The 24,730-nt window shown below is 38.5% G+C and overlaps 1 protein-coding gene across 6 annotated transcripts in view; it reads right to left on the minus strand.

The window, feature by feature from the left end:
* Nucleotides 1–392: 392 nt before the first annotated feature.
* PKHD1 (PKHD1 ciliary IPT domain containing fibrocystin/polyductin) overlaps nucleotides 393–24,730 on the minus strand; it is a 445,064-nt gene continuing 420,726 nt past the window's right edge. For all 6 annotated transcript variants that reach the window (XM_048219586.2, XM_048219585.2, XM_044387168.3 and 3 more), the window contains 3 exons: nucleotides 20,592–20,750; nucleotides 18,286–18,405; nucleotides 393–3,463 (listed from right to left, as the gene is read on the minus strand). In XM_048219586.2, coding sequence (XP_048075543.1) covers nucleotides 3,009–3,463; nucleotides 18,286–18,405; nucleotides 20,592–20,750 — 734 coding nt within the window. In that variant the 3' untranslated portion in view covers nucleotides 393–3,008. The remainder of the gene's footprint in view (nucleotides 3,464–18,285; nucleotides 18,406–20,591; nucleotides 20,751–24,730) is intronic.

Genomic DNA, 24,730 nt, shown 5'->3' on the forward strand with positions numbered 1-24,730 from the left:
ATGTCAGATTGATGGGCAGAAAATACTCTCGTCCTGAGCTGTTCCAAGCACAGAGAACCCTGGTCTTTTTTCATGTATAAAAATAACAAATGTTAGAGAATATTTGTAAACACACAAGTCTCCATATTCTACCACTTAAGTATCATTTAACTTTATAAAAATGGTTTATCCCTTTTAAAAGATTACATTCAGGAAATGTGATCTGCCTCTGAAATATATCTGCAATTAGTCACCGCGCTATTGTATAGGTTGAAATCAACTGTTCCACACTCACTAGAGTAATTCTTTCCACTTACAGCTCTTTCAAAATTGACATTGAATACATTATAAATTCCAGAAACAAAATATGGAATAAATGCATGAATTTTAAATGACAGAATTAATTAAAATCCTTTACTGTTATTGACATGTATGATTTTATAGAAGCTTGGTTGAATAATATTTACATGTGATTTACATTCAATTTCCCCATACTCATTTTTGCATAGAGTTTGCATACATTTCAATGTATAGTAATTTCATACATTTGGATTTTAGACTGCTAGATGGAAGAGAGCCATTCACTAAGTAATCCTTGAAAGGTCTGGGTCTCTTGGTTCTCAGTAGCCTCAACAGGCAACAAGATGGCCAAATCTGCTACGGGACACAACCCTGGTCAGACTGGGTCAGTCTATCACTCTGAGGGAGATCCGAAGTTCTGTCAAAGTCTGGTATCTTCTCTGAACATAACCCCTAAAACTTGAGATGTGGTGGAAACTACCCTAGCTCTCTTCATCCCTCCTTCTTGATTTTAACATCCAGAAATATTTACAAATATTTTTGAGCTCTGAAGAATTTTAGTTTGTTCAGTATCTTGGGGGAAAAGAATCCACCATATAATAGAAAATCAGAAATGGGAAGCATGAAGAGTTTTTTTGAAATAACAAAAGAACATGACACTTTTCAATTATTTATTTCAACAAAGAGTAAGGCCTGTCACTGCTGGGAAATATTTTCTGGGCCACCTGTGTTAATGGCTTGAAGAAATTTAAGGTTGGCCGGTAGTGACACTTTATCTAACCAGCTCATCTCCAGATATAAATGAACTAAGAGCTACTGTCTTGGCTTCCAGTATTTACCCAGTTCTCCCATATTCTGAAGAGAAAGAGGACTGGCTTAATTATGGGTTAGAGAATTCTGACTAGACTCTGAAATTCCATGCCACATGCTAGAGCCCTGCAAGTTACTCTGGATATCTCTGGCTGCTGTTAAGGCCCAAAAAGTCCATTTTGGCCTCCGGGACCCTAACCATTATGAAGGGAACATTAATCAATTAATTATGGTTGTTCCTACACAGAGGGATAGGATCAAACTTGCTTTCCAGAAAGATCCATCTCATGGCACATGGAAAACTGGTAAGAAGCTACTAAAGGTTGGAAGAAGGGTAAAGAAGGAGTAGGAGTAAATGACTGGGAAGAGTAAGAACATGGAGTCCGGGTTGACCTCCAGATCTTCAATCAGAGGGCAGTGATGTCATGTATTGTGTTAGGGCAAGCAGGTTTTAAGGCTGTGTTAACTTCTAAGTGGCTGTGGGATAACCTACTGAAAGTTCTCAGTAGGCAGCTAACTGTATGGTGTAGAGCTCAGGAAAGAAATCGGGGCTGGAATTTGTGGTGGTACAAGAAGTCACGGAGTGAAAGGGAGAACGTGCAGACAAACCCACGCAGTAGTGCTAAGACGGCTATCATTTCATAATTCTCAAAAGCCTTAACTTCTTTCTGAAATGCTTTTGTACAAAAAGATTACAGATCTCTGATGACTCAATGTGTATACTAAAGATTGTAAATACAAATAACTTCATAGACCAGGAAACTACAAAAAAGTGATAGAGGACAGGTTATAAGGGGGGACTAAATAAACTAGAGAAGGTATAATTTGCCCAAGCAAATCAAGTTATTTTTTTCTTTGTTATGTTTTTAAACACTGTTAGTGCCCAAACAAAATACAAAAAGGACTTCAGGAAGCTAGTTTGTGCCTCCAGAGTAAATTTCTATAGGTTAGATTGCCCATCAATGCCTTTCTTAAATACAGATAGCCTGGATTGAAATTTCTTGGAGAACATCAATCTTGATACCTAATTGTTATCTCCCTCAGAATCCAATACCACGGCACGGAGAAAGCTGCCTTCCTCCTTTCAAGGCAGCTTTGAGGTTTGAGATGTCTATAGTACATCTAAAGAGTGAACAAAAGGCTGAGAATGTTCCTGAAAACTCATGGTAGGGTAAGACATACTCTCCCATTGATGCCTTGCAGATGATGACTCCCTGCCAGTACCCACTATGGGACTAGTTCCAGGGCATCATTACTTAAAATTCTGCAAGAGAAGCATTTGTTTCCTTTCTATGTTCTAATTCAAACATAGGACAGCCTCTGAATCTTTCAGAGATTGGAAAATCCTGATATATATATTTGGAAAAGCTGAGAACAAGTTGTTTCTTGAAATTCTCCTCACTTCTGCCATCTTTGCTTTACTCCCTTGGATCCTTTTGGATCCAGAGCCAAGGACACAATCAGGCTGCTTAAAGTGTCTAGTTTGAACACTGATGAGCATTCTGCAGATGCTTGAATTAGGTGAAATTGCCTTTAGCACCCCTACCCAACTTGATACCCGTTGACCCTCCACTCTGGTCTTTATCAGAACTCCTCGCACACAGCCTAGAGAGGTTGCACATGATATAATCTCTTCCCTCCTTCATTGGGTAGCTGTACACATTATCTTCTCCAAAAAATCAGTGCTCTGAAAAATGAGTTCACTAATAATCTGCTTGGGCACTTGGTTATCCCTGGTCTCCCCAAATAGTTTTCTTCTAGTTGTAAATTTGACCCAGCTACTAACAGGAAGAACTATTTAAAAAAATGTCAGCATTGGTCTGTGGACAACTGCCTTCCCCAAACTTACTGTTTTTATATCTTTGTCCTTAATTAAAGTCTCAGCAAAGCCCATGAGCACATCAATTTTCATGCGTCCATCACAGCTGTTCCTGAATAGGTTCCGGGTGTACGGGAAGAGGACAGAATGTCTGGGGAGCACCACAAGAGGCTTTCTTCTCTTGAGAAAGCCCCAAGCAGCCTCCTTTCTGGCCCAACAGGCTCTGCACCTGCATCTGCTGCTGCTCTCGTCTAAGGTCTGGGCAGAGCAGCAACCTCTGATCTTGGCCCGCCAGCTGGTACCTGACCAACTGCTCTTGGGCCTCCTTCCAGCCCGCAGTCTCTTGCAGGTACACCTGCTGAGCAGGAGGGCCTGGAGCACAGGTGTGCCCCTGGGATGTGACGCTGGTAATACTGGGAGCAGGCACAGCAGCCTCTTCCCAGCGGCCACCCTCCTCTCGGGCAGCACGCCGGCCCACCTTCCTTCGGGACACTCCATTCAGGGACTGGTGTGGGAGCTGGCTCAGCTTGTCCACAAAGACCTTCATCTTCATATCTGTGGGAGAAAAGAAGTTGGGGAAGAAATGGATTTAGTTCTCAAATCAGTTAAGGTAAGAACCCTCACTTTATATATATTAAGATTCCTGAAACGATACTGTCAATTAAAGATTGAGTTGTATCAGCTTATTGATTTACAAATACCTCCAGAAACATATTTTTCCCAAAAGAGCCACTGTATTCCATGCCCGATTTATAATTAATATTAATTATCTGATAAAGAATTGAAAGGCGCATGTGAGTGGCTCAGGCAGTTGAGTGTCCAACTCTTGACGTCAGCTCAGGCCTTGATCTCAGGGTGGGGAGTTCAAGCCCTGCATTAGGCTCCACTTAATAAATAAGAGGATGTGGAGAAAGGGGATCCCTTCTACATTGTTGGTGGGAATGCGAGTTGGTACAGCCACTTTGGAAAACAGTGTGGAAGTCTCTTAAAAAATTAAAAATTGAGCTACCCTATGATCCAGCAATTGCACTACTGGGTATTTACCCCAAAGATACAGACGTAGTGAAGAGAAGGGCCATATGCACCCCAAATGTTCATAGCAGCCTTGTCCACAATAGCTAAATCATGGAAGGAGCCGAGATGCCCTTCAACAGATGACTGGATTAAGAAGTTGTGGTCCATATATACAATGGAATATTACTCAGCTATCAGAAAGAACGAGTTCTCGACATTTGCAGCAACATGGACAGCACTGGAGGAGATAATGCTAAGTGAAATAAGTCAAGCAGAGAAAGACAATTATCATATGATTTCTCTCCTCTATGGATCATAAGAACTAGGAAGATCGGTAGGAGAAGAAAGGGATAAAGAAAGGGGGGTAATCAGAAGGGGGAATGAAGCGTGAGAGACTATGGACTCTGAGAAGCAAACTGAGGGCTTCAGAGGGGAGGGAGGTGAGGGAATGGGATAGGCTGGTGATGGGTAGTAAGGAGAGCACGTATTGCATGGTGCACTGGGTGTTATACGCAACTAATGAATCATCGAACTTTACATCAGAAACCAGGGATGTACTGTATGGTGACTAACATAATATAATAAACATTAAATAAATAAATAAATAAATAAATAAATAAATAAATAAATAAATAAAAATTTCTGCTGGGATTAAAAAAAAAAGATGTGGCCCATATATACAATGGAATATTACTCAGCCATCAAAAAAGAATGATTTCTCAACATTTGCTGCAACATGGACGGGACTGGAGGAGATAATGCTAAGCGAAATAAGTCAAGCAGAGAAAGACAATTATCATATGGTTTCACTAACTTATGGAACATAAGAACTAGGAAGATCGGTAAGAGAAGAAAGGGAAGAAGAAAGGGGGGGTAAAGAGAAGGGGGAATGAACCATGAGAGACGATGGACTCTGGGAAACAAACTGAGGGCTTCAGAGGGGAGGAGGGTGGGGGAATGGGATAGGCTGGTGATGGGTAGTAAGGAGGACATGTATTGCATGGTGCACTGGGTGTTACACTCAAGTAATGAATCATGGAACTTTACATCAAAAACTAGGGATGTACTGTATGATGACTATATAATAAAAATATTATTAAAAAATTAAACAAAGAAATAAATACAAATAAAAAATAAAAATTTAATCATATCACTTCCCCTAAAAAAAAACTTTTTATGATGCAGATAAGTCAACAAGGATTTCTCCTTGTAAGCACAATGGCTTAAATACAAAAACCAGACCGCAGCCAGGCTTACCAAGCAGGCCAACTCACATTTATATTAAGAAATCTGAGCTCTAAGGGTGCCTGGGTGTCTCAGTCCTTTGGCTCAGGTCATGATCTCAGGGTCCTGGGATTGAGCCCCATGTTGGGCTCTCTGCTCAGTGTGGAGTATGCTTCTCCCCACCCCCCAACTCTCTAAGTAAGTAAATAAATAAATAAATAAAATCTTAAAAGAAAATTTGAGCTCTAAAAGCCAGTCTTACTTAACACTGTGGTTTTTATGACAAATTCACAATTTGATTATCTTTGATTTTACAAAATGTGAATATAAACAAATGTAGAGATAACATAAACACATCAGTAGGCATGTATTCGTATGAGTGTGTACATTTATGGTTGTGTAATAGTGGAAAGAAAGAAGGAGCACTGACTGGAGTCACAAAACCAGGGCTCAAGTCGCCCTTCCCTGCTAGCTGGCTCTGTGACTTTCCTCCTGCTTCTTCGCCTCTCTGGACCTCAGTTGTAGAATTTCATATTACTCTCAGGTACTATTTCACAATTTACTCAAATGTATTTCATTTTAGTAGTCTTGTTTTAATTACAGTTTCCTTCCCCTGACATTTCATTCATATTTTATTTTCCTATTCAACAGAATGAATATTCAGCTCAGAAGAGCACAACATTGGTACTGCTACAGTAAACAGATGATCCGGGCACTTTTGCCCTAATCCATCCCAGTTCTTTGCAGGATGCGTTATATAAGCCATAACACTTCTAGCCTTTAAAATGTGACCATGCCCTATGTGAATGAGCCAACCAACCTATCCTATTATTGGGTAATAAATAAAGATGAACTAGAGCTATATAGAGTTCTACTGATGCAGTGAAGTAAAACCTACTAAAACAGATGTTTATGGTATTAAATATATGAGACAGGGTCCCTAGAAGCAACATAGCAAAGCAGCTAAGGTTACAGGCTTGGAATCAAATGTAGTTCGAGTTCCTGCTTGGTCCTTTACTTGCTGAACACATGTGCAGATTCTGCTTACTCTCCATGTACTTCAGTTTCCTCATCTGTAAAACAGTTATATTGATAGTACCCATCTCATAGGATTGTCTGAAGGTTAAATAAGGTGAATCATGTTAGCACCACCCATGTGGTATGATGTGGTAGACTGGATAAACAATAATCACAGTAATTCAAATTGCTAGTGCTCAGAGAGTACTCATCCCTTCCAGGCACTGTTCTTCATGCTTGACATGTATTCACTCACTTAATCTTCATAGCCACCCCAGAAGGCTTGTCCCATTATTGTCCTCATTTTACAGATGGAGAAACAAAGGTACAGAGTATGAAGTTACTTGCCCTAAGTCACAAACCCTCCAAGTATAGATATGAGATTTGAATTAGCTAGCCTGGTCTTTACCATCTAACATAATTATTTAATAGGATTCCACATGCATCTTTTTTGACTCTGTCTACAGTTTATTTTTAAAAACAAATGTACCCTAAATTAATAGCCCTGTAGATATCTTTATCTCACACAGATAGAAACGTTATACAAATTCACATTAAAATGAACAAGCAAGCACAATTAAAAAGAGAGACTCCAGGGGACGCCTGGGTGGCACAGCGGTTAAGCGTCTGCCTTCGGCTCAGGGCGTGATCCCGGCGTTATGGGATCAAGCCTCACATCAGGCTCCTCCACTATGAGCCTGCTTCTTCCTCTCCCACTCCCCCTGCCTGTGTTCCCTCTCTCGCTGGCTGTCTCTATCTCTGTGAAATAAATAAAATCTTTAATAAAAAAAAAAAAAGAGAGACTCCAGGTATCTAACTTGGGAGTATCTTTTCTCCCAAGTTTGCTTATATTTTGTAGACACATTCCATTCTCACCAGTTTTCTTAGATGTCAGCTCTTAGAATTGCATTTATTTGCCAAGTATCTTGGTTGCTGAAGGTTTGAGACATTTTCATTCTGAAGTTTCAAAAGTGCCTCAGATTCAATATCTCTAAAGAATGAACTTGTCAAATTTTTCTCAAATTCTACTCTTTTCTTTCCTTACCCATTTCATTCATGCAACCCCATTTTAGGTGTTCAAACTAGGTTGTAGGATGAATCATTCTGAGCCTCCGGAGATTCTTCATTGGAGAGCTCATCTATTTTCTCACTGGTTTATTAGTTCATTGATTCATTCTTTCATTCATTATTTTCTGAGAACCTATGTGGTAGGCCTAGAAATACAGCAATGAACAAGAAGCAGTCCTAGTATCATGGAATTTATGCTCTAGTAGTGGAGACAGACATAAATTAGAAAATGCATGGAGCCTGTACTAGGTCCTATGATAACAAAGGTCCTGGGAACATGTCCTGTGCTCTCCAGGAGCTCCAGGAAACAGACCTGTAAGCTGATTAAGGTGAAAGCCTTATAGTGAGTGTGTGTAGAGCGTGTATAAGTAAAATACTAGGGAACACAGAAGAGGAATTACTTAACCCTCCTGAAAGGTTAGGAAGACTTCACAAAAGAGATGACTCAAGTTTTGAGGCATAATATGGTGGGAAGACATTCTAATATACAAAAAGACAGAAGAGAGTTTATAATCTAGAGAAAGTAAAACAGAGTGTATTTCTATTGCATCAGAAAAAAACACAAAACATTTTCGGTACATATGAAGATCAACCAATTGAAAATACAAATGTTCCTCTCAGGCTGTATTACTGGTGGCTGTCCAACTTCCTGGTGGCTGTAAGTGCTAATGAGTTTTTCTTGAATGAATACTATAAATATAAGGACGTGAATATATTTTACATTCCCCCCCAAGAAATTATAGCCTTCTTGAAAACATGGGCTTGCTCCTGCTCTGCTTTTATCTTCCGTAGAAATTATCTCACTGTTAATTGAATACTGGTATTAGTTTCCTTTTCTGTTAAGAGGAATGTTCAAGGAAGTGGGAAGCTTTTTCAGGTGACGTATATGGAAAAGCATTTCACAGTAACAAAGTCCCTAATTTCACATTCTGGCTAGTGCTCACTGTGTGTCTGTGGATGTGTGTGTGTGTGTGCATATTCGTGTATGTATGTGTGAGTGTGTATGTGTACACGTGTGTGTGTGTGCACACGCGCACACTCACACATGACCTCAGGGCAGTTGGTAAGAGTGCAAGTTTTGGAATGGGACAAACTACTGAACCTATGCCGGGGTTTACTAGAAAAACTAACTGACCCTTTGAATTGCAGTTTTCTTATTAGTGATATGGGATGATTTGGTCTGCTGTCTCTTAAAATTGTCATGAAAGCAGATGAGTTACACGTTTTGGCACCTTGTAAACTATGAAGGACCCTATTAAGCTCAGCTGTTGTGTTGTGGTTGTGTTATTATTGTGATGATGATGATAACTTGAAGAAGAAACAAAAGAACCATTCATATGAGTATTTCATGGGAATTTAATGTACATACTGCCATACACATTACAAGCACTGTTTTCAAAAAGTATATTCTCTTCCAACTTTGACATCTTAAAGTCTCTATGGCTGGGCGTTCAAGTCCAATTCCTTTAAAGTACTTTATAGACACATAGTGCTTAGTCTCTGGCTGCGTCCTCCTCTGAGCCCAAAAGTGTGAGCTCTTCCCCCTAATTACCTCATCTCCCACCTGTAAAAATTATCATAAAATACCGTAGCCCTGAAATATTTTTTCATCCTATCTTTCAACATTCTCTGCCTTTTAGTCATCTCTCCAATGCCTTACTTCCTTCACAAAGTACTTCCTAACTCATGTGCTTCTTATAATCACAACACATTGTGTATTGAGGGATGTATCAATCTATTTTTTATAAACATTAAGGTATCATGATTCAATTTAAAAAACAGTTTTATTGAGGCGCCTGGGTGGCTCAGATGGTTAAGCATCTGCCTTCGGCTCAGGTCATGATTCCCAGGTCCTAGGACCGAGTCCCATGTTGGGCTCCCAGCTCAGCGGAGAGTTTGCTTCTCTCTCTCCCTCTGCCCCTCCTCCTGCTTGTACTCTCTCTGTCTCTGTCTCTTTCACAAATGAATAAATAAAATCTTTTTAAAAAACAGTTTTATTAAATTATAGGGTTTTTAACAAATTAAAAGAAACTCAAGACTGTTCTCTTAATGATGCCCTTATTCATTTGTTTTCCAGTATGTGTCTTTTGAAGAGGAACGGGCTAATTATTGAAAATAACACTTAAATAGCAATTATAGCAATTATCACATGTTGGGCACTAATTATACATATACGTAATTTAATACTTACAACAACACCCGGAAGTAAGTGCTATTATCTCCCTTTTAGAAGGGAGGCCATCGGGTACAGAGAGGTTAGGTAGCCTCCCACGACCACATACAAAGTAGTGGCAGATCTTACTTACTTGACAGAATTCAAGATTCTTGGCTCCAGAGTCTGTACTTTAAGCACCACAGAATACTGTGTAGAGCTGAGGATAGCAGCGGGGAGTTAAGAAGAATGTTGGGTTGGATACATGCATGGGAATATGGCATGCACGCAAATGTCATCTTTCATGGGCCTTACAGTGAAAACAAATGTTGAGAACTATCCTAAATTCCTCGGGGCGGGGCGGGGGGGGGCTATGGCAATACTGTCATCAACATTTCCCATGCCTGCTTTTCTTATCTCTCACTTCCAAATTCCTTAACGTAAATGCTACTTTATTAACCTGTATATTATCTCCTCTCTCAGTTTCCCAAGAGTTGTTTTGATGTGCATTAGCAGACAGTGATCATGTCTGTATCAGAATTTATCGGGGCAAAGGGTACCAATTTTCTACCTCAATTTAATCTAATAATGAAGGGGAAGTGAGGTGAGGAAAGCGAGGGTAATGACATAATATAAATATATGTGATATACATTTGATTTGGAACAGTCAAGTGAGATAAAGTTATCATGTTGTTTACATTGTCTCTGTGATACATCAATTAATATTCTGCTAAACCCATGTTATTCCTATCTTCTCTCTCCTTTTCCATAGTCGTTTTCCCTGGCATGTATCTGCTGTGGGATATGACCTAACTATGGAATGATTTTCTTGCTTAGAGCTATGAGAACTTTCAGGTTATCCTAGTTTCCCTATGGGATCTTTAGATCCTTCCAGAACAGTTCCTGGACAGCTTAAACTACATTAATTTATGCCTCAATACTTGTTGACTAAAGTTTCTCATTTGACTTGGGCAACCGCTTCTATCATTGGTCACCTTTCCTTGTATGATGGTTTTGTCTTTCCCTTGGGATGTCGAGTTCCTTCCAGGAAGGAACTTTTTGTGCCATCAGCCTTGTCTCCCTCTTATGCCCAGTCCTATGCCAACTACTGAGATTGGTGTCATCTCCATAATTACTGCCCCCACCAGAAGGAAAAGACATAGTTTATTGAGATCAGCAAATAACCAAAGAACAAGAAAAATACATTGTCAGATAGAAGCAAACTTAAAAAAGGGGAAAAAAGGCTTTGAATTTTTATCCCTTGGTAAAACCAATACCACTTCATAGAAGAGGAATCAAACACGACAAGTCACCTATTTTCAACCCATTGAAGATACTGTTATCTTGTTTTTGAGAGACCGTCATTGGAGATCTGTTCCCCCTTGTTCTTCAAGTCTGCATCTATTCATAAAAGACTAACACAAGTGTATCTTTCCTTTTCAGGCCCCAAAACATTTAAAAATCTCCCATGAATTATTTACATGGAAGCTCCAATCAGCAACATACCTGACAGACTCCCTAGTCGAAATGAAAGTGCACTGTGTAAAGGTGCCCAGGGAGGCTGGCCGCCTCCCACTGTGAGGTTATAGACAGAACTAAGTCAGCACACATTATATGTCAGCACTGACATCAGAAAGAATCAGATCCTTTGATCTCGGACCTCCATAGGAAGCTTAGATCTCAGACAAATTAGATAAAAAATGAATTTATAGCAGATACATGTCCTAAGGCATTCAGCTGAATGTTTGGGTTTTAGGGAAGGAAGAATAGTGAATATCAAAACATATGAATTGGCATGCTTCTCTTCTACCTCCACCTTGTTGGTGAGTCCCCATTAAAATGGAAAGATAAGATTTCAAATGGCCCCTCCATGACACTGAGAGCCCCACTGGTGGGTTTGATCGAGTTTTAGGAAGAACGGGATAAAACACAGGAACATATATCCCTCTTCTATGAAAAGTAAGACTCAGTGGTTTTGGATCCTTTCAGCTAGTGGTTTGGGATCCAGTTCACCACAGACAGCTGTAACTTTTCCAGCTATCCTTAACCTCCTTTGTTTTCCAAAACTTTCTTGGGCAACAAGTATATGGAGTGCCTGTGATTGTTTTAAATTTGTGTGGGTACTGCTCACTGGCTCCTTTTGCAAGGGGAATATTAGCAATGAGCCTCTCCTCCTCCTTCCACCACCCTCACTGCTCCTATTTTCCCAGCCCAGTCGCCACGCATTCTGTGTTGGATGACCTGGATTCAGCATAGAGGGCCAAATATAGTCACCTGGACTCTAGAGTCTAAACAGCGTCTGAAGCAGACAGATGGACAGTTGATCAACCAACAGAAAGAATGTACTTCACCTTGGTTTCTCATTTGTTAATAAGGGCAACAGTCCTGCCCACATATTGAAGAAGGCATATGCAATAATTAAGATTAATTAATCTAGATTATTTGTTCCTTTAAGTGAAAAATGATAGTATATTTTTAATAAGAAATGAATTGCAGATCAGAAGGTATGGAAATTTTAAAAAGATGAAGGAAAAATGCATTTAATCCCATATCACATCATGAGTGATTTCCATTTTATTGTTTTTATAATATTCCAGCAATGGATATGTTTTAGTAAACCTGATTTAACTCATTAATCCATATGGAGTTTATTTTGATGTATTTTGGGGGGTTTTTGAGAGGGAGAGAGAGAACAAGGGTGAGCGGGGGTGGGGAGGGGCAGAGGGAGAGGGAGAGAGAGAGTCTCAGGCAGAGTGTGGAGCCTGACCTGGGGCTCAACCTCACAACCCTGAGATTATGACTTAAGCTGAAAACAAGAGTCAGATGCTTTACTGACTGAGCCACCCAGGCGCCCCCACTTTGCTTATATTTTGAAGTGTGAATCTAGATTGAGAAATGTTCTAAATAGTCAAATTTACTAACCTTATTGATAGACTAACACTTGTTCTATTTTTGTTATTTCCTTTATCATGTTACACTAATATACACTAATACTTATATCTAATTGAAGTTATTTGCACTAATATCTCCACATATTCTTGTGTCAGTATCATACTGCCTTAAAAATAGTAACTTAAATATTACTCCTTTGAGCTACCCATCCCTACTGTCATAAAATCAATTTCTTATAAAAAAAAAGTTGGCTTTGTATCATTGATCTGTATTTTCTGAAGAACTTTAGAATCATCTTATGCTGTTTTATTCAGTATAAAATGGTTGTAACTGCATTAAACCAAAATTAATTTAGGAACTACTGATGACTTCGCAATATTAGTCAATCTAATTAGAAACATGTTGCAATTCCTTATGTAATCAAGTCTCCCCTTTAAACAATTCAATAGAATACAGTTTATTTTTTATATAAGTCCAATACATCTCTTAAGATTGTTTTCCAAGACAGTATATTTTTTAAGTCGCTATTATGCATTTCAGTATGTTTCATAACTGTATACCATTGGCTTATACAATATTATTTTTGCATAAACTGACATAATATTGAGTAAGCTACTCAAGTTACTTATAAATTATAGCAGTTAAAGGTTGAAATCTTTTAAGTTACTATTAAACAATGTATCATCTGCAAACCATCAGGTATTTTTTCTAACATTGCCTTAATTTTTTTTATATCCGTGTTTCCTAGCATCCTAAGATATATGTTATAAAGTTATGGTAATGAATTACTTGTTTTGTGTTTGTGTGAGTAGTGCTTCTTGTAATATTCCATTTTTAAAAATGGTATTGGATCTCGATTGTAAAGAGCCTTGGAATTCTCCATCTTATTTAACAGGAAGGCTCTTATTCCTAGTATTTTAAAAAATACTCCTATTTTCAGAAGTTTTCTTAAGGAATTAAGTGCTAGATTTTATTCACGTTTTTAAATTAGGAGAGGTTTATATCTTTTTAATTATATGACATGGGTATGCTATTTATTAATTTCCAAATATAGTTTTACTTTCCTGGGAACTTGAGACAATTTGTAGTTCTGAGTTGTTTTGGTCTTCCCTGCTTCTGGATATCTTGAGGCCATCTCTCTCTTCCCATTTCCCTGTCATTCTTATAGATTTGTACTTATAAAGGTAAACTGACAGCCCTTTTTATTTTATATTCACAAAATACACCATATATAGTCAATAGGACTCTAAAGTGGGAGACATAAATCCCTGAAGTCGATGGTTACAGTCACACATCCATAGTATCTTGCCATTTTTACATGTCAATTTTCAATTTCTAACATCGTGTACATGGATTTCATAAAAACAACAAAAAAAAAGTGGTTAGTGTCCAAAGATCAGTGTTTGCTCAGAAGGCAGCACTGAGTTCTGCAGCAGTAGCTGTCCCACAAAGACTAAGGCAGTAGCAAGGAAACTAAAGTGGCCCTAGAAAGCATTTTGCCTGGAAGTAAGAAGTTACCTTTTGCTTATTGTTAGGATCCCGAAGATGTATAGTCATTACCCTGTTGTTAATTTTGTGAACCCAAATAAATGTTCTACATCTCTTTTACAAGAGATAAGGGGACTTTTCTATAGCAGTTGAAAAAACTGCTGGAATCCAGGGTTCTCTAAAGAGGGGGAAGGGTAGGAAGGGGTCTCATTTCATCTCTGTCTTCATCGTTCACTCAACAACAATAATTATAAGTGGTCTAATATCCTAACGCCCTATGGTAACAGTGCCACTAGAATTAGAAAAGATACAGAACTTTCATGAAAGGATCTGGACCACACAAACACCAAAATTATATTATATATAAAAGGTGTTAAGGGAACAAGAGGGAAGTGTTATAGAAGTTGAGAGAAGGGGATTATTCCTTCTAGCTAAAATAAAAAAATAAAAAATTGTAAAGGAGGAAAAGAATTCGATCTGGGATAGGAAGGAGTAGAGACTTCAGATATGTGGCTCTGTTGGAGAAGGACATTTTGAAGTTGGGAAAACTAGTTGTGTATGGGGACTATTGCCCTGGAGGGAAAGAAGGAGTGGAGCGGTGGACATCTATTAGCTGAGACTGAATGCAAGATATATCTGTGAAAGGGAGTGGGTGAAAGTGAAAACCCAAGACATTGTAGAGAAGGAATTGGTCGAACTTGTGCCCTGAACAAGGGCACGGGGCGGTAGGGGAAACACTAGGAGGTAAAGATAACTCTGAGGTGTCTCGCCTGGGAGATCTGCCCCCTGTCAACCAAATTAGGAGAGCCAGGGAACGGTTGAGAAGGAATGACACAAAACTGAGCTTTGACAGAGCAAAGCTAGACTCCCTCCCTGGCATTTCCATAAACCTGGGTGTGTGAAAACTGGACAGCCAAGCCCTTAGCAAATGGGATTTGAAACAGTGTGATATGATTTAGGAGCTAGAGGGACTGAACATGTAACTTAAGATAATGATATTCTTTCTCTCTTGGAGCATTCCCTCCCATCCATAAATGCATTGAATACATATTGTTTGTTTTGACTGCTTTACACTTAATTGTTTGTTGCCTAGAATTGTTCTTTCATTTTCCCCCAAATATAACTCTTGTGTCTCAACCATACTGCAAACTCATAAAGGACAGGGGACCAGATATCACTTCTTTGCAACTATACAGAAAGGATGTCATAAGGTTCTAAATAAATATCAGGAGGTAAATAAATACTTATTCAATATTTATTGGGAAACATAATCTAACTATTTATTAAGTCATTCCAGCATCTCCCATCTATATGTTACGAAGACAAATAACAGCTTCTGCCGGGATTTCTCAACCTAGACATTACTGATGTCTTGAGACAAATAATCTTTATTGTGGGGTGGTCCCATGCATCATAAGATGTTTACAGCACCCCTGATCTCTTCTCGCCAGACGCCAGTAGTATCTCCCCCTCCCTGTGACAACTGTGACAACAAAAATGTCTCCAGACAGGGGTGCCTGGGTGGCTCAGTCAGTTGGGCATCTGCCCCTTGATTTCAGCTCAGGTCATGACCTTAGGGTCCTGGGATCGAGCCCTGTGTTTGGCATTGCAAATGTCCCCTGAAGGTAGAATGGCCAACTGTCTCAATTTGTCTGAGACTGAGGAAGTTCCTGAGACATAAGGCTTTGATTTTTAAAACTGGGAAAATCCTAGGAAAATCAGGATGAGATTTTCATCCCACTTGGGGGCCAAAATTACCCTGGTTAAGAAGCCCTGGCCTGTGGGAACAGACAACCATCTATGTATGATAAATTCTAAAAAACACAAGTACTACCACAGAGGCACACAGTTAATATTCTTGGCACCCAAAGAGGAAAATACTAACTTTCAATGAAGTAGGAGGGACTGGGAAAGACTTTATGAAACAACAACAACAACAACAACACACATTTAGCTGGTGCTTAAAAGCTCCAGGAGGTTTTAACAGGTGAAGACAAACAATCTAACTGGAAGAAACCGTGCAAGCCAATGGTGGGAAGTTCTTAGACAAGTCCCAGGATGAGCAACTCGAGTTAGTGTGGGGAGTGTGAGCAGGTGGCAGGAAGGTGAATTGCAAAGTAAGATTACGAAGATAGGATGGAGTCAGGCCTTGGAAGGCTTTGAGTCTTAACTAACAAGAAGAACCAACAAGAGCTAACACATATATATTATATACAATATGCCAGGGAATGTTCTGCACACTTTAGTGATATTAACTCACTTAAGCCGCACAACTACCATAAGGACTGGCGGTATTATTATGACAACTTTACCAGTGAGGGAGCCTGACGGGCACAGAGAAGACAGTTGGCTTCCTTGAGGCCGGGAAGCAAGTCAACGGGAGAGTCAGGATGAAACTGAGTCTGTCTGACTCCTGGCCTTCATGCTGTTAACTGTCACATTCTCCTGCTCTCCAGCTAACACTGAGAATTCATCACATCTTCTGATGGGTAGAGTGACAAGCACAGATATGAATTTTAAAAGCTGGCTCAGATGGCTGGTAATAATAAAATATGAGGGATATATGCAGCACACCTTTCTTTCCCCGTTGTAACTCTTCACCTCCCCCCATTGCAACCATGCAATTTTTAGCAAAAGCCACAACAGGATGAGTTGACAGTCTGAATCTATGGGACTGTGGAAATGCTCAAGTCCACCAGCTGAATAATCTTAGTGGCAGGTAGTACTGAGTGAATGCATTGTGCTCAGGAGAGAGACATGGCCGATCCCAAAAGTTTAGAAAAAGAGGGAAACGGGAAACTAAAGTGCCATGGAAATAATGAAATAAAACCAAACTTATTTGCAGCTAGCAGTAACTAGTTGCTTTGTAGCTGGTAATAATTCCTGAAGAAAAGTAGGAAATGCGTCATTACTTGCCTTGGAATCGATGCTCTTTAGCTTTGGACAAAGCGTAGAAAATAAGGAAACAAATCTGCTATGATCCCTAGGGGTGGATTTGGATAACACATCTTTCTATTTTTAACCTGGATGTCCCAATAACATGGCCTTTGATACTCCCATCCCTTCAATCTAAACTTTTCCACAGGAACCCTGTCCTTTATCTCATTCCTGATAATTTATTAATAAGCCACCAGATAAAAAATGTTCCTTAATAAAACACCCAGGCATTGTGGACTGCTTAATGTAGTTAATTTAAGTAGGGCAACTGAGATTCATGGAGATAGCCATATTAGATTAGGAGGAGATTAGCATCACTCTTGTTGTTTGCTTAAGAATGCAGCTGAATATGCTGTTCTTTGCAGTGCTGAGTTCAGATGAGCATTTTCAAACACTTGGTCTGAATTTGCATGCAGTAATACGGACAAGAGTTTTCTAGAAACCAAAATTAGTGTGGTCTTGGATGGAATCCAGAAAGAATTCCTGTCCATTTTTCTTTGTCTTCCTTCTTCTCACACCCGCTCACTCCAAACCTATACCACCTTTGGGGGGCCAGGCTGGAGTATGGCTGGCTAATTTGTTGGGATATTTCTAAAAAAAAATGACTTCATTTCCTCCAGAGGAGAAATACAAAAAGGCAAACAAACTGATATTTATACACACACATGTGCACACACACACACACACACACACATACACTCCAGAGTTCATTGAACTAGAGAGGCAGAACAACATCGAATTGCTACTTTTTAGTTAAACATGGTACTAGAACCATTAAGATTCATATTCCTTTGTCAACCAGAAAATATCATGAATATTGACTATTGCTTAGAATAAATAGCAATATTATTCTCTGTAGAGTGTATGCTTCAAAGCATTTCAGATCCATGGAAATTATATGAATATTTTTCAGACACTATATCCATATTTGGCAAATCCATCTTGTGTTCTGTCCACCATCTTCCTATTTTCTGTGTCTTAGAAGGACAAGGGCAAAGCATTGGTCTGAAGTAAATGCTTACCTTTTCTTTGCTTGGCACCAATTCCAATGGCATATAAAAAATATAACAAGCAAAATCATCTAGCATTTATGTACAATGTAAGCAAATAATACATTTTGCTAAAAAGTATGACCAAACAACAAACAGAGCTTAACAAAGCTGACTCATTTCTTAAGGGTTCCATATTCAATCTAATTTGCATAGCTGGTATTTGGCAACTCCACTATCTTATTTCCCAAATTAGATAATGTTGCCAGACTGGCAGCTTTGCAATAGCTAAGGGAAAGATTATATGCCTATACTTTGGTTTTCCTTTTCTTTATGTAACAAATTCAAATGTTAAACCAATTATCATCTACTAAGAAAAAATATAAATGTCAAATTGAATAACTGATTAATAGCTCATTGAATCAGCTGGCCTTGCGTCCTCCTATGCTGGGGTGTAACTTCCTTGAGAAGAAGTGACAAACACTAAAGAAGGGGCTAACAACTAAATTGATCCAGAAACTGACAGCCATGGAGAGAAGGAGGCCACAGCTCATCCATGATGGGTGTCTCTTGTGGGAATCACTGTCCAAGCTTACCTTCTCCCATCATGGCATCTTCCTTTTTAGTCTCTTGTGATCTTTGGCATTTGGATGAGAGGTGGATATGATTCTTTTGATCGTTAGTCTGGAATTCAGAAATATCTTCACTTTTTACTTCTAGAGTAAAGAGAAAAAGATGTGACTGTTTCTTGTTTTCTAGAATGAAACATCATCTTTATTTGTAAACAGGTCCAGATGCTAAGGTGTTTCTCTTATATGCCCCCACAAGATGATTGTGATATACATGCGCTAGAATGCATATAATGTTTTCAGAGCTTAAGAAATAAGGAAGTACAATCCCTTATACTGACCAGCAACTTTAAGGCATAAAACTATACATTAGCCACCATATGTGGCTACACAATACTTGAAATGTGCCTAGTTTGAATTTAGATGTGCTGTAAGTGTAAAATATACAAATGATTTTGAAAAACTGTAAAATACATAATATTTTTATATTTATTACATATTGAAATGAAATTTGATGTATTAGGTCAAGAGGATACTAGAAAATTGCATCATGTGCCTCACATGTGTGGTTCATGTTATATTTTTACTGGACAGAGCTGGTATAGAATGTTACAATACTCTTTTTAACTTTTTACTTTGAAATAATGATAGAGTCACAGGAAGCTGCAAAGAAATATACAGGAAGGATTCAATTACCCTCCTCCACCCTCCTCCACTTTAACCTATGTAACTATATAGTATGATATCAAAACCAGGAAATTGACATTGGTGCAATCCCTAGAGATCATGCAGATATGTGCTTTTGATTGAAGACTTCTATTTTTGACTGATGAGATGTTTTATATTCTATTCATTAATTTATTAAATATCTTTATCAAAAATATATTTACCTTGCTCATACCACAAACTGTTCTAGGCAATGGAAAGACAATGAGTAAGAAAGCCCTGGTCCCTACTCTCATAGAGTTTTATTCTAGTTTGAATGGCAGAGGATAAACAAAAAAATTCATAATGTAATGTCACATGATGCCAGGCCATGGCATATGATAATTTTTCTCAAGAAAAAGCACTTCAGTGATTGAGGTTAGCTAAAAACCTGATTTTTTCAGGAAACGTCATTTTACATTGAAAGAACTTGGAAGAATGAGAGACAGATCCTGGTTATTCATACTTGGGTATTTGGTAGGTTTTTTTTTTTTTTAAGTGAATGAAGCTAGCCTGTAACTGCTATGAAACAACTGACAATATTTGCCACCAGTGATAAAATTCAAACTTTCATGGGAAATTTAGAATTTTGGACAATTTATATCAACTATAAGTTTTGCAGATATCTAATTCTTAAAGTGTAATGTTGATATTACCAAATGCAGTTTTTTAAAAAAATTATAGAATGAAATATGTCAGCATTTGGAATATCTTTATAACTCAGTGAAACAATATTTCCCAAATGGCTAAAGCATAATGTTTCAAAATCACGCGTAGGTAAAAGCTCCTACGTAGGTAAAAGCTCCATGACAGATTAGTGGTTTTCCATGTAACAGAGTATAGAAAGTACATTGAGATGTTTCTTTAAGTAACTATCTCTTGGCCAGTTTGGGTACAGTATCAAGGAAGATTCTCCACAATTATCTGTGAAGGCTATTAAAATACTCCTCCCCTTCTACTATGTACTTGTGCGAGGCTGGATTTTCTTCATATACTTCAGCCAAAGCAATATATTGCACCAAATGTAATGCAGAAGCTGCTAAGAGAATCCAGCTGACTTTTCTTAAGGCAGATATTAAAGAGTTTTATAAAACTGCCATTCTTTTCATTATATATATTTGAAAACATCATTTTTAAATTAAAAAACATGTTAATTATGTTAACATATAATGCATGTATTATTGTTATTTTAAGGTAAATACCTGGGCAGTGGAACATAGTGTTTCAGAGAATAGGATCTGGAGCCCAACTGCCTGGTTTTTTCCTGATTTTGTGACCATGGGAAAGTTACTTAGACTTCTGTGCCTCGGGTTCCACCTCCTTAACACAGACCCTACGTCACAGGGTTGTTATGAAGGCTAAATAAATCCATGTATGTAAAGTACTTAGAATCTGGCCCCTATTGAGTATTCAATAAATAAGAGCTCTCATTATTATCACTATTATTATTTAAGGTTAGGCAATCTTTGTCTCTACTGTATGAACTGAATAATTTGGTTCCGTGTGGTTTAATATGTTGCAGTTTCATAAAAATTTCTCTTTGGGGAAAGAAAAAGAAATGTTAGTATATTATACATGATAATATTTCCCCACCAATATTTTCATTCCCAAAACAAAAATATACATACTTCTACTTTTGCTTTTCTTAAACCAACCGCACACCAGACAGCATAGAGCCAGCCAAGAGGCCACTGAGCACAGGGAAGCAGCCAAGATGATGGTTGACTTCTCTGACCTAGCCGCAGGTGAGACAGTGAATGACCTTGATCGAGCTGTAAAATTGGCTCCTGTTAAAAAAAAAAGCCCCAATAATAACATATTAATAGGATTTAAAATGCTGATATAATAAAAATTTTGTGGAAGAGATATGTTTACAACTATACCTGCCACTTAGGTTCAATAAATATTTATTGAATTAAGTGATTAAATGAACTAATAATACATCCAAGATTTGTATTTCTGAAGAACTACAAGAATCCAATTCCAACAATAACATACAATTGTTCTTTCCAATTCTGTCCATTACTGATGGGACATTCTTCCAATTCTCTCCTTTCATTCTCAGACTTACCTTTTCCACCAATGCAAAATTTCAGTTTCACTCTCATGTTCCACTAATTAGAACAGAAATGCTCTCGACTCCAGAATGTGTGAAACTACTTGCTCTGACATAGGTATCCTATTTAAAAAATGGCATGTACACATCAAAACAGGGGAACAGTGTCTCCTACCACAGAGCCAAGAGAATTTTCTAATGTCCATAAGAATTTTGTTATCTGGAAAACTGGGAGTAGAGCAGTGGCAGATGGAGCCACTTTGGTCATGATGATGGGGCAAATGGGCAAGTTCCTTTCAAGACTGTATCTTTCTAAGAATTCATCTCAAATCCTTTAGTAGACTGAAGAATTTCATTTTCACTTCCTCACTTCATTATTATTTTTGGAATAAAGCATACAAGATCTAAGAGAACAAAAGCTTGCTTATACACATAAAAATAGTACACAAATGTTTGTAGCACCTCTATCTGTAATCATCCAAGCCAGCGAACAACCCAAGTGCTCTTCAACATGGGAATGAATAAACCAACGATGATTGATCCAGACAATGAAATACTACTCAGCCAAAAAAGAGGGGAAGAAAAAGAAAAAGAAGATGGAACAAACGAACAAAAGGAGGGAGGCTGGGAGTGAGGGAGGAAGGAATAATGGAAGGAAGACAGGCAGGAAGGAAAGAAAAAGAAAGAAAGAGACAGAGAGGAAAGAAAGAAAGAAAGAAAGAAAGAAAGAAAGAAAGAAAGAAAGGAAGAAAGAAAAAGAAAGAAAGAAAAAGAAAGAAAGAAAGAAAGAAAGAAAGAAAGAAAGAAAGAAAGAAAGAAGGAACCAGACTATTAGTAAGAAAGTAACAACTGGATGACCATCAAAGACATCGTGCTGAGTGAGAGAGTCCATCTCTAAAGGGTACACACTTTATGATTCCATTTATATGACATTATAGAAAAGACAAAATCGTAGACATAAAGAACAGAAAAGTGATTGTCAGGGATTAGTGGTAGAGCAGGGGAGAGCGTTGAGGACAGAGGAACAGAATAGGGGAGATTTTCTGGAAATGTTCTATATCCTGATTGTGATGGTAATTACATGAATCTGCTCATGTATTTGAATCCATAAAAATACCTACAAAAATAAATTTTACCGTATGTTATTTTTTAAATAAAAACATTTTTAATTTACCTATAATTTTAAGGGTGACAAGTTCATTATCTTAATCGTGAGGATAGTTTCATAGGAGTATAGATTCATCAACATTTATGAAACTGTATGTTCTAAGTATGTATAGTTTGCCCTATGTCAATTATACCCCAATACAAAAATGAAAAGTTAAAAAACAAAAAAGCTTGCCTATGAACGTGGGTTAGTCATAGCCAGCGATTTTTAAGGAGGACATCCAAAACAAACCAACCCACACCAACCTCTGCTTTCATCTGAATAATGCAGGCAAAACCAGTTTTTATTTTCTCTGTGCAAGGAAACATCATGCTTTTCCTTGCTGTGCTTTCCTTGGGCTGAATCTGATAATTTGATTGAAAGTCACAGTCAGGTTTTCAGTCTCTCGACTCCTGGCTGACTCAGTCCCAAAGCTACCATAACAAAATTAGCTAGAAATGGTTCTCCTGTGTGTACATCTTATATCTGAGACATACTTGGCTTGTTTGTTATTAATTAGTTGCTTTTTATAAGCATCTGAATAAGATAAATTTAGCCCAGAGACGGGGGAATGGATTTTACTGGGGATTTGCAGAAGTAAAACAAAATTCCTCGTTCTTTTATCTATTTTCCAATGATTGCTCAGTGATTGTTTACTTTGCTAACTGGATAAGGCACTGTTCTTATTCTGAAGATATTTACAAGCTAGTAGATAAAATGAGATAGATATACAAACATTTGTAATACAAATCAGAATGTGACGCATGCCAGCAGAATAATGCAGATTGCTCTGGAAGGATATTTCCCATCAATATGGTCAGAGAAAGCATCCCAGAAAAGAGAATAGCTGGGGCTTTGAGGGCTAAGCAAATAAAGGCAGGAAGGAGAAAAGAGCAATTGTTTAGGAAATTAATGCTGCAAAATACTGGGAATTAATGCTGGAAAACAGTTGAGATAAATTTTGGTCACAGTAAATGTCAGCCAAAAGCCCCTTGACTGTATTCTGAAGGCAATGAGGTGTCAGAGAAGGAAGAATTCTGAGCTGGGATGTGGCATAAACCAAGGGGGACATAGAAGGTCAGGCCATGGGAGTGTTCTGAACACAAATAACGGCAGAGGGGCCGAAGTCAGTGAAACTAGTTCATAAACCCAGAGAAGTGCCTGGGTCTAAGGGTAGAGACCACCAGCTTTCAAATATGGTTAGCAGCAGAACAATACAAAAATGTTATCTTAGACATCATCTCAATATCCTCACTTACTCATGAACAAACAGTCGTGCCTCTGATGTGCCAGCGATTTTTAAGTAGCACATGTAGAATGATTTTCTACATTCCGAAGATACAGTGCTGAGCGCAGCAGAACTCCTGTCCCTTTTGGAACTTAGGTTCTAACGGGGGGCAGAGCACAAAGGCATAGACGAACAAGCAAATACGCTGATACCCTGATGCCATGTAGCAGTAAAGTGCCATGAAGACCAAAGTGAGGTTGGCAGACAGAGAGTGACTGGTGATGGAGCAGGGCTAGGAATGGTCGTGGCGTAGACTGAGCGAGGCGGAAAAGACCTTTCCGAGGAGGTGACATTTGGGAAGAAATCTGAGTGAAATGATGAACGCAGCATGTGAATTTCAGGAGGAAGATTATCCTAGGCATGGAAATGGCAAGGACAATAGGGTTTCTCTGGATTTGGAACCCTGGCTCCCTCTCTTTTCAGCCCAGCAGCCCTTGAGAATCCCCTACGAACATGGCTCCAAAGAATGGTCAGAGAAACCACAGTCAGACCATGGGAATGATAATGAAGAGGGAAAGGCTGACTGGGAAGTCAATAGAATAAGCACACGGAAACCCTTCTCTTTCTTGGTGGTGTCTCAGGATGTTCCAAAATGAATAAATGAGCTGGATTAGTGAACATATTAGAAAGACTTGTGAGGGTCCCATACACATCTGGTCAGACCTAATTAATTTCTCAGTTCCTCAATTTCTTTTTTTTTTTTAAAGATTTTATTTATTTATTTGACAGAGATAGAGACAGCCAGCGAGAGAGGGAACACAAGCAGGGGGAGTAGGAGAGGAAGAAGCAGGCTCACAGCAGAGGAGCCTGATGTGGGGCTCGATCCCATAACGCCGGGATCACGCCCTGAGCCGAAGGCAGACGCCCAACCGCTGTACCACCCAGGCGCCCCCTCGGTTCCTCAATTTCTATACTTCTAAATATCGTTCTTCTATTTTAAGATATTTGTCTTCTATCTTCCATCTATTCTCTTCTAATTTAGACTCCGTAAATCTCATTCTGACAGAGCCTCACCTCATAGACGTGGTTTTGAAAATTATGAAGAATAATTTAAGGAAAAATGCTGAAGAAAACCTTTTCAAGATAATTCTTCCGTTAGCCTCTTCTACAAGTAGTCATTTGGTGAACATGAACACGAAAGCCCGCTCAAAATCATAAATATTACTGAGAAGTTTTTGTCTACACCACGTCTTACATCTGGCTGTATCACTTATTCCTTAAAATAACCTTGATGAAGTATTTAGTCTTGGTTAACCACGGGGAAATTAAAGGACAA

Source organism: Ursus arctos, unplaced genomic scaffold, assembly GCF_023065955.2.
Source record: "Ursus arctos isolate Adak ecotype North America unplaced genomic scaffold, UrsArc2.0 scaffold_29, whole genome shotgun sequence".
NCBI classification, from domain to species: Eukaryota; Metazoa; Chordata; class Mammalia; order Carnivora; family Ursidae; genus Ursus; species Ursus arctos.